Here is a 10,486-nt window from a genome sequence, read left to right on the forward strand (position 1 = left end):
CAGGTATTTATTATTGCCACAAAGTGTTATTTCTTTTATCCAACTTTTTCTCAGAACAAAACTTACTTAACTCCCTATTTGTAAGCGAATGTAGTAAGTACTTACTTCCAAAGTTATCCCCGTAGATATTGTTACCATTTTAAGCGAACAGTCAAGTGGAGTCGTAAAGACTTTGTTTTGACCGAACATCTTATTTTTATGTTTCCAACCGCAGGGTATCTAACAATCGAATTAATTTATTTATTTCAATTAAAATAATCAATGCGATTTTTAAAGATTAACACAAATACTCTAGTATTATCGTCAACGATAACAATTGCTTAGTACTTCTTAAGAACTCATGGGGTTGATAACTTGCATTCGCGTTACTATGTATATAAAGGCGTCAAATGTTGCAATCCAATATTATTTGCAAATATGAAAGTATTGTGGTTATTAGCTCTTGGCTGCTTAGCAGGTAAAAACTTTAGAAAGCTTTTTTTTAAGAGACATAACTATATTTAATAATTTTGTTAACTTTACTTTACAGTATCGGCTTCTATCTTTGACGAAGATGAGGCACGCATCCATGGTGAAAATGGCTGGTATGTGCCACAAGAAGATGGCTCTTTTCAGTGGATAGACAGAGAAAAAGCCGAATCCTATCTTGAAGCAATGGAAAATGTAGAAGATTTTGGCTTAACTACTACTCCCGTTAAATTCTATTTGTATACTAAATCGAATCCTAGCAAGGGTAAAAAGATTACCGCTTCGGACAAATCCATTAATGCTTCCAACTTCAATCCTGCCCATCCCACTAGATTTGTGATACACGGTTGGACTCAAAGCTATACTGCCGGTATGAACAAGGAAATTCGCGATGCCTGGTTGAGTTTGGGTGAATATAATATCATCGTTGTTGATTGGGCACGTGCCCGTTCTGTTGACTATGCCACTTCCGTACTTGCTGTACCCAAAGTTGGCAAAAAAGTAGCCAATATGATTGATTATTTGGTGAAAAACTATGGCATGTCTTTGGATACGTTGTATGTTATTGGTCACAGTTTGGGTGCTCATGTTGCTGGTTATGCTGGCAAGAATGTTAAGACTGGTAAAATTCATACCATTATTGGTTTGGATCCTGCCTTGCCTTTATTCCATTACGACAAACCCAAAAAACGTTTGGCAAGCTCAGATGCTTTCTATGTGGAATCCATACAAACCAATGGTGGTGAATTGGGTTTCTTGAAACCCATTGGTAAAGGTGCTTTCTATCCCAATGGTGGCAAGTCACAACCTGGTTGTCCTTTAGATGTTGCTGGTGCCTGTTCCCATGGTCGTTCTTGCACATACTATGCCGAAGCTGTTGCCCAAGATAATTTCGCCACCATAAAGTGTCAAAATTATATGGATGCTGTTGGCGATCGCTGCGGTGCCACTTACAGCTATGTACGTATGGGTGCTGATAAAAATTCCTTTATGGTTGCTGGTGAATTCTATGTACCAGTCAATAGCAAAGCTCCCTTTGGAGTATTAGGTTAGATTATAAATCACTGTGTGATAGGTAAATATTAAATTGACTAATGCATTAACATGAAATTTGAAATAAATTGCGTTTTACTGATATAATTTGTTTTTATTCTACTTAAAGAGAAATTTCTAAAATAAGACACTTTTGCAATAGCTGAAAAATATTTTTGTTAATCAAAACAATTAACACTTTATCATAGATACCAATTAACCAAACAATAAAATTTGTTCTACTAGACTATTAGGAAATTGATAGCTTTTTATTGTTTATTGATAAACGAAAAAGTACACAATTCTTTAAGTTTGGGGATTGCTAAGGTTAAACGATAGCATACGCCTAAAAGCAGCTACTAAAATAAATAATAAAAATGTTTAGCAGAATTTCTGATAAAATTCTCAGATTCCCTTAAAAAGTATCGAAATATTTTAGTGGTAAGAAAGTTAAACATTTTGCAATTCTTCAAGCTTTATTTATTTTATAAATATTTCTTTTCTTATGCTAACATGGAAAGAAAAAGGCACAAAAACACAGAAAACAAGTAAATTCACTGAAATAATGTTCAAGGATTAGTAAGTAAAAGGGTTAAGATTACATAAAATATGGTTCATGTTATAATATTTATTTTTTTCAAAAATTCGATCATAGAATTAAAAACATTTTAGTTTATTTACAACGAAAACCCTTAACGGTGACCAAGTTAAACGCCTAAAAGCAGTAACTTAAAAAATAGTATAAATTAGAAGAATTTTTAGGTAAATAATAAATATTTGTTTAATATCAAAGAGAAAATATTTAATGATTAGAAAGTAAAATATTATGGTCAAAATAAGGCCATAACATTAAAGATTTTGAATTTTTTTATTCCAAACAATTGGTCGACGAATTTCCTTGAAAATAAACAAATTAAAAGACATGACACTGGTTCCTTTAGAGAACAAAAACATATATTGCAAATAAAATAAATATGTTTGCTGTTCTATTCACATTATAAGAAAAATAAATAATTTCTTAAAATTAAAGTAATATTAATATATAAAATATATACAATGTATATGACACCTATAAATATGATAAAAAATATATTCTTAAAAATATAATCTATTCTTTGTTAAAAACCTGCAGTAAATGTTCTTTGTCTGATACAAAAAAAAAGTTTGAAGAACCAGTCAAATAACAAAGAAAATTATACAAAAAATTTAATTTAAACAAAAAATTCTTTTAACTCCTCTATTTAAGACAACATGCCAAAAGGAGTCTTTTTGTTTACTGGTACATAGAAATTACCACCAATCATAAAGGCATTACTCTCGGAACCCAAACGCACAGAGCTAAAACTATCACCGCAATTTTTAGCAACAGCATCTTTGTAATTTTCACAAAACATTGTGGCAAAATTATTTTTAGCAACAGCTTCGGCATAATATGTACAGGAACGAGCATGAGAACAAGCACCAGTAAGATCCAAAAGACAGCCTGGTTGAGATTCGCCACCATTAGGATAGAAAGCACCACGACCAATAGGTTTCAAAAAACCCAAATTACCACCATTGGTTTGTATTGATTCTACATAAAAAGCATCGGTACTATTTAAACGTTTATGGGGTTCATTGTATTTGAATAAAGGTAAGGCAGGATCCAAACCTATAATGGCATGAACTTGACCGGTCATAACATTCTTGCCACTATAACCAGCGACATGAGCACCCAAACTATGACCGATAATATATAAGGTATCCAAAGACATGCCATGTTCTCGGACCAAATAATCAACCATGTTGGCAATTTTTTCACCCACCTTGGGTACAGCCAAAGCAGAGGTAACATAATCAACCGAACGAGCACGAGCCCAGTCGACTATTATAATATTGTATTCACCCACACTTAACCAGGCATCACGTATATCTTTGTTCATACCCGACAGCCAACTTTGGGTCCAACCGTGTATAACAAATCTGGTAGGATGTGAAGAATTAAAATTGGAGCCATTTATGGAATCAACATCAGGAGTAATTCTTTTAGCACTAGTAGGATTCAATTTGGTATATAGATAATATTTAACAGGTGTGGTAGTTAATTCAAAATCTTCAATATCCCTCATTGCTTTAAGATATGATTCGGCTTTGTCCATATCAATCCAATTAAAAGATCCATCTTCTTGTGGTATATACCAACCATTTTCACCATTAATGCGTTGTACATCAGGCCCTCTTAATGTTGAGGCGTAAGCTAATATTTAAATAGATACAAATTTAATTTATATTTTTTCGGATTTTTTTTCTATATCTTTACCTGATAAACAGCCAAAAGCTAAGAAAATCAACACTTTCATTTTGTCAAATAATACTGTCTATCGTTGCAATGTCTTTGCAACCTTTTTATATTATGACAAATACGACTCACTTAACTGGGGGTTCTATGAAAATATTTAATCAAATTTAATTTTCGTAATTTTATTTATCGTTTTATGTTGAGGGAGTAATCATTAAACGATAATGTTCTTGTAAACCACAATATTTATAGTTTGCAAATTCTTTTTTAAAATTTGTCAAATTTATTTTTAGGTATTTTTTTTTTGCGGTAATAAATGAATAAGTCGAATGATCGGAATATTCAAAGGTAATTGTTTAATTAACTTTGAAATTAAAATTTGAAAATTCTATTAGTTTGAATAATTTTCTTTTGCAGCTTTCTGACTAATTTTCGGTTTTCGAGGTATTGCTGTTTTTATTTATCTTGTTCAAACTTATAGCGCCGATTTTGGACAATTTGTTTAGATTTAAATGACACTATATTATATAATGATTTTGCATATAATCCAAGATTTTTAATTATAATTATAAAACGGCTTGAAAATAAAATTTGTTTGCTTTCCTTAAAACTATGTGCAGTTTAAGATAGATGCTATTGAATATAGCCCATATTTAAAATAATTTTATAGTTTAAGTTTTAAACAGGAATCCTAGTAAATCCGAATAAATGAAAAGGGAGAGTATTATGCGTTTGTGCTGATATTTGTAACACCAAAAATATTGATCCTACACGCACCTTAAAGTATACATGTCCGCTCAGAACCATTTTTACGTCGAATTAGCTATGTCCGTCCGTCTGTCTGTGTTTAAAAATTCTGCGCAAGTCACAAGACGTAATTTTCCAGACAAAAAAATATGAAATTTAGAATATAGGGTAGAAGGGGGATCATTCTCCATAGGGACACATCTGTCAATGCGAATAACGTTAAAACTGAGCAATCGATTTTATCGCATTATCAAATTTTGTTTTCGTTTATCGATTATCTATCATTCCTGAAAATTTGAAACATTAACTTTACATATGAAGGGAGGCAGACATGATTAATTGTTTTTCAAAGGGCTGTGAAAATATTTCACTGTGTGAACTTTTTGTGCTAACTTTTTTGTTTTTGTGATAGAAAAAATATATTGGTCAGTATTAGAAGGTCAATAATAGTGAACAATAAGACATAATAATATTTTCGATAATATATTTTAAAGCCCGAAAAAATTTAAACTAAACCCCTGAACTGCCCGTGGGGCACATGCGGCAAATATATGTAATGCTTGTGATGTAGAACAAAATTTGGTTAAAATATAGAAAAAATCAGTAATAATTTGTTTTAATTTTTTGTAAAGTTTTGTGAAATAAACAATAAATATCTGGTTTATTATATATACTTTGTTTAATGAATTAAAGTATAAATCAGCAAAATAAGTTTTTATTTTTGTAATTTTTTCTTTTACTTTACTAATGACAAATCTGCCCCATCCCCCTGACGCATTTACCCCATGGATGGAGAGGTATCGCCGTTCAAAACTAAAGCCAACATATCTAAGTATCCGAACCAAGAAAAAAAATTAAGAATATGTATTGTGGTTTTAATTTGATACCGCCTCAAAAAAAGTGGCTATGGTCCCCCTTCTAACCCACTATTTTATAATTTAGGTTAAATAGGTCCATTATTTCACGTAAGTCCATACCTACCGAATAGGTATTATGATAAATGTTCAAGTAATATTGGAGAAAAATGTAAGTAGTTACTTTTTGGGTGAATAACAGCTTATTTTTGTTCGACGATGACCAAAAAATAACTAGTTACAAATCTCATTATCTGACTTTTCTGGATTTGAAACTGGTTTTACAGTTAATTTTTAAGTTTGCTCCTACTCATTGTCCCATTAAAAAGTAATTTTATCATTCTATCTAGAATGATTTCCATACAAATGTCAATATCAACATTTCTTGAAAAAAAACTTTCAAAATCAATTACGTTCAGAAACAATATATAATTCCTTATTAGACATACACTATAGACAATTGACTACAAATTCTATTTAAAAATTTTTTTATGTTATTGATAACGACAACTCATTAGCAAGTAATGTAAGAAATAACTACATTACCTACAATACTCATTACCAAAATTTGAAAATATATGACGTAAATCCCTCTAACAAAATGTATAAAACCCGTGATACACAGTTGTCAGATCTTAAATGTTCACAAAATGTCTAATGATCGTCTGAACTTACAATTTTTCTTTTGCAACGTTGTCAGAAAAAGAATTACGGAAAATATTGCACTACAAAATATGTAAGTTGACAGTATTATTAAACATTTTCAGCACATTTTACTGCCAACGTTGTAAGATCTGACAACTGTGTATACATATCATAAGGTTAGCAAATATTTAATCGTGTCCAAACATATCTGCTCTTTTAAATTTTTGAAATCAATCATTGAAATGAGTTTTTTTCATTTCAGAATAATCAATTAGGAAGGATAACTTGAAAAATATAAGAACTCGGCCTTTTGCTATATACACAATTGCGACGAACTACGAATTACGTTCAACACTGTGAAAGGCTTTACGAAAATTGGTTGTGAAAATTCGTCACGTTGAACACAAAACACTTTTAGGTTAAACTTTTTAAGCTTCTTTGGGTAATACATATGTATAATAGTTTATAGTTTTTAAAGGATATTTCACTTTAAGAGACAAACAAAAAATCTCTATTATACAGTCATAAACGTTAAAAATCTGCTCTCAAAAGAAATTTTTATCTTCAAACAAATTAAACTGACCTTGAAAAACGTAAAAAAACAGTTCTTTGTACGATTGGGCTCCATCATAAAATACACAAAAATAATTATAAACAAAATTTCAGTTTGTTTGAACAAACATTTTAATTACCCTCATATAGCACCGACATAAAACATTATAAAGTTAAGATAATTTGAATAGATAAAAACTGTTTAACATATTCATTAAAAAATTATATAAAATAAATGCAAAAATATTGCAACGATGTTATTATTTGACAAAATGAAAGTATTTTGGTTCTTAGCTTTTGGCTGTTTAACAGGTAAGAAACTTCTAATCCTTGCAAAACTTTTTACCTTTTAATAAATTTTATTTAAAAAAACTTTAGCAATCGCCTGTGCTCTACAGGAGTATGATACTCGCGTTAATGGTGAAAATGGTTGGTATATACCACAAGAAGATGGTTCCTTTAATTGGATTGATATGGAAGAAGCGGAATCGTATCTTAGAATAATGACAAATACAGAAAATTTTGGTTTGACTACCAATCCAGTGAAATTTTATTTATATACCAAATTAAATCCCACAAACAGTCAACGAATTACTGCCAATGCTGAATCAATAAAAGGCTCCAATTTTAATTCATCTCATCCCACCAGATTTATAATACACGGCTGGAATCAAAGTCGCCGTACGGATATGAATAAAGACATACGTGATGCCTGGTTGAGTGTGGGTGAATTTAATATTATTGTAGTCGATTGGGCTCGTGCTCGTTCGGTTGATTATGTTACCTCTGTTTTGGCTGTACCCAGAGCGGGCGAGAAGGTGGCCAGCATGGTTGACTATTTGGTGCGAGAACATGACATGTCATTGGATACCTTATATGTTATCGGTCATAGTTTGGGTGCTCAAGTGGCTGGTTATTGTGGCAAAAATGTTAAAACTGGCCAAATTCATGTCATTGTAGGTTTAGATCCCGCTCTGCCTTTGTTCAAATATAACGAACCCGAAAAACGTTTAAACAGCACAGATGCTTTCTATGTGGAATCCATACAAACCAATGGTGGTAAATTGGGTTTTTTGAAACCTATTGGTCGCGGTGCCTTTTATCCAAATGGTGGTGAATCTCAACCGGGTTGTCTTTTAGATCTAACTGGTCTTTGCTCTCACCAACGTTCCTGTACATATTATGCCGAAGCTGTTGCTGAGAATAATTTTGGCACAATGCTTTGTGAAAATTACAAAGATGCTATTGCTAAAAATTGCGGTGATATTTTTAGCTCTGTGCGCATGGGTGCTGATAAAAATGCTTACATGGTTGGTGGGGACTTTTATGTACCCGTTAACAAAAAGTCTCCTTTTGGCATGTTGTCATAATTTTAATATATTTTATTAAATAAAATATATACTATATATTTTTTTAATATAAGAATATTACTAAATTTGTAATTTGTACTGTTAATTGTATTTGGTTGTATGTATTTTGTAATTTGTATTGAAAATAAAGGATGTTAAACATTTTTATTATCAGAAAATTAAAATAGAACTTCATTCAAGAAATTGTCCCAGTAAAATATTTACAAATTTTTGTAATGAGTATTGTAGGTAATGTAGTTATTTCATACATTACTTGGTAATGAGGTGTCGTTATCAATAACATAAATTAATTTTTTTGAGTAGAAATTGTAGTCAATTGTATATAGCGTATGTCTAATAAGGAATTAGTTTGTTTTTGTTACAGTAGTCGTTTTTGGAAGTTTTTTTTCAAGAAATTTTGATATTTACATTTGTGTTGACACCATTTCAGATAGAATGATAAAATTACTTTTTTAAAGGGGGATAGAGTAAGACACTAAACTAGCAAATGTAAAAAAATAACTATAAAACTAGTTTCAAATCCGGAAAAGTTGGGTAAGTATATTTGTAACCAGTTATTTTTTGGTCATCGTCGAACAAAAATAAGTAGTTATTCACATAATATACTGGCCTTCCAATATTACTTGCCTACTTACAGGGTAAGTAAAGATTTTGCTGCGGTAGTATGCCACATTACTATAAGAAATTATACCTTCGAAATTTTTTTTAATAATCCATAAATAATATTACGAAATACATATATAGTAAGTATACTGTACGAATGCTTTATTTTACAACGAAATTGTGTATCTAAACTGGTTTACTTTACATCTTCTTTCAAATAAAAATTGTCTTTTTTTGATGAAATTTTAAGAGGTTGTCTCGGATTATTATATATTAAGAAGGTATTATGAGTCCTGTATGTGAGTTTCGTTCATTTAAAACTCACTTGATCCAATTTTCGAAACTTTATTCCAAACACATTTGTAAAATAGTTTATAGTTTTTAAAATGATTACGAAAATATGCATAAAAACGGTATAATTTATTAATGAACAAAATAAAATTCTAGAAAACTTCTGGATCCTCTAAAATTATTCATTCTGACTAGAAAAGTACATTCAAACGAAATTTATCTGATAACTAATTAAAATGACCTTGAATCATTACTTATTATCGTTCAAATTTGACTCCACCATAAAATGCACAAAACGTTATGGTGAGAAATTTATCGTTTTGTTTGAAGAAACAATTTCGATTACATTATTAGAACAATTCTAGGTTATAACCCTAACATAAAACGATATAAAGTTAAGATAATCATTACTGATTAAAATATCTAACATATTTTCATAGAACCCCCATGGTTAATGAGTTGCATTTTCAAAATATAAAAAGACTGTCAAAAGATTGCAACGAGAGTATTGTTTTAAGAAAATGAAAGTATTTTGGTTCATAATTATTGGCTGTTTAACAGGTAAGAATTGCAGAATCCTCGAAATATTAATTTAAAATGTTAACATTACTTCAGTAATCGCATTTGAGGAACATAATACTCGCATTCATGGGGAAAATGGTTGGTATGTACCACAAGAAGATGGTTCCTTTCATTGGGTCGATATGCAAAAAGCAGACTCGTATATCAGGGCCATGGAAAATATAGAAGATTTCGGTTTGACCACCAATCCAGTGAAATTTTATCTATATACCAAATCTAACCCCACCAGGGGCGAAAGAATTAAAGCTGATGCCGAATCTATACTTGGCTCAAACTTTAATAAATCTAATCCTACCAGATTTATAATACACGGTTGGACTCAAAGCCGTCTGGCGGGTATGAACAGAGAAATACGTGATGCCTGGTTGAGTGTGGGTGAATACAATATTATTGTGGTTGATTGGGCTCGAGCTCGTTCGGTCGATTATATTACATCTGTTTTGGCTGTACCCAGGGTGGGCGAGAAAGTGGCCAGCATGGTTGATTATTTGGTAAAAGAACACGGCATGTCTTTGAATACCTTATATGTTATCGGTCACAGTTTGGGGGCTCATGTGGCTGGCTTTTGTGGCAAGAATGTTGTGACCGGTCAAGTTCACGTCATTATAGGTTTGGATCCTGCCTTACCTTTATTCAAATACAATGAACCCGATAAACGTTTGAATAGTACCGATGCTTTCTATGTAGAATCTATACAAACCAATGGTGGTAAATTGGGTTTTTTGAAACCTATTGGTCGAGGAGCTTTCTATCCTAATGGTGGTGAATCTCAACCAGGCTGTCTTTTGGATCTTACTGGTGCTTGTTCTCATGCTCGTTCCTGTAAATATTATGCGGAAGCTGTTGCTGAGGATAATTTTGCCACAATGTTTTGTGAAAATTACGAACATGCTGTTGCCAAAGATTGTGGTGATATATTAAGCTCTGTACGCATGGGTGCTGACAAAAATGCATTTATTGTTGGCGGTGATTTCTATGTACCAGTAAACAAAAAAGCTCCTTTTGGCATGTTGTCATAAGCTTATGAAATAAATTTAATATTGTTCAATATAAACGTTTTTTTT

At 31.4% G+C, this 10,486-nt stretch overlaps 4 protein-coding genes across 4 annotated transcripts in view; 3 read left to right on the plus strand and 1 right to left on the minus strand.

The window, feature by feature from the left end:
• Positions 1–334: 334 nt before the first annotated feature.
• On the plus strand, positions 335–1,603 carry LOC111690164 (phospholipase A1 VesT1.02-like). The gene is made up of 2 exons (XM_023452605.2): positions 335–457; positions 530–1,603. The coding sequence occupies exons 1-2, from the start codon at positions 418–420 to the stop codon at positions 1,519–1,521; spliced, it is 1,032 nt and encodes a 343-aa protein (XP_023308373.2). The 5' UTR covers positions 335–417; the 3' UTR covers positions 1,522–1,603.
• A 1,034-nt stretch (positions 1,604–2,637) lies between these two features.
• Positions 2,638–10,486, minus strand: part of LOC111690178 (phospholipase A1-like) — a 10,727-nt gene continuing 2,878 nt past the window's right edge. The window contains exon 3 of the mRNA XM_023452617.2: positions 2,638–3,472. Within this exon, the coding sequence (XP_023308385.2) occupies positions 2,742–3,472 (731 nt within the window). The 3' untranslated portion in view covers positions 2,638–2,741. The remainder of the gene's footprint in view (positions 3,473–10,486) is intronic.
• Positions 6,849–7,946, plus strand: LOC111690176 (phospholipase A1-like). Its single transcript, XM_023452616.2, has 2 exons — positions 6,849–6,888; positions 6,955–7,946. Exons 1-2 carry the CDS (start codon positions 6,849–6,851, stop codon positions 7,944–7,946), a joined length of 1,032 nt encoding a protein of 343 aa, XP_023308384.2.
• On the plus strand, positions 9,446–10,441 carry LOC111690177 (phospholipase A1 VesT1.02-like; the record flags this gene model as incomplete). The annotated part of the gene is made up of 1 exon (XM_046949700.1): positions 9,446–10,441. A coding segment is annotated over one exon (996 nt), but the record flags the coding sequence as incomplete, so codon positions are not given.

The sequence above is a fragment of the Lucilia cuprina genome, chromosome 4, assembly GCF_022045245.1.
Source record: "Lucilia cuprina isolate Lc7/37 chromosome 4, ASM2204524v1, whole genome shotgun sequence".
NCBI lineage: Eukaryota > Metazoa > Arthropoda > Insecta > Diptera > Calliphoridae > Lucilia > Lucilia cuprina.

Excerpts from the sequence above, each read along its gene's own strand:
- LOC111690164 (XM_023452605.2), top strand. The coding sequence starts at position 418 with ATGAAAGTATTGTGGTTATTAGCTCTTGGCTGCTTAGCAG. Across the intron at positions 458-529 it reads AGCTCTTGGCTGCTTAGCAG|TATCGGCTTCTATCTTTGAC; the intron begins GTAAAAACTTTA and ends TTTACTTTACAG.
- LOC111690176 (XM_023452616.2), top strand. The coding sequence starts at position 6,849 with ATGAAAGTATTTTGGTTCTTAGCTTTTGGCTGTTTAACAG. Across the intron at positions 6,889-6,954 it reads AGCTTTTGGCTGTTTAACAG|CAATCGCCTGTGCTCTACAG; the intron begins GTAAGAAACTTC and ends AAAAAACTTTAG.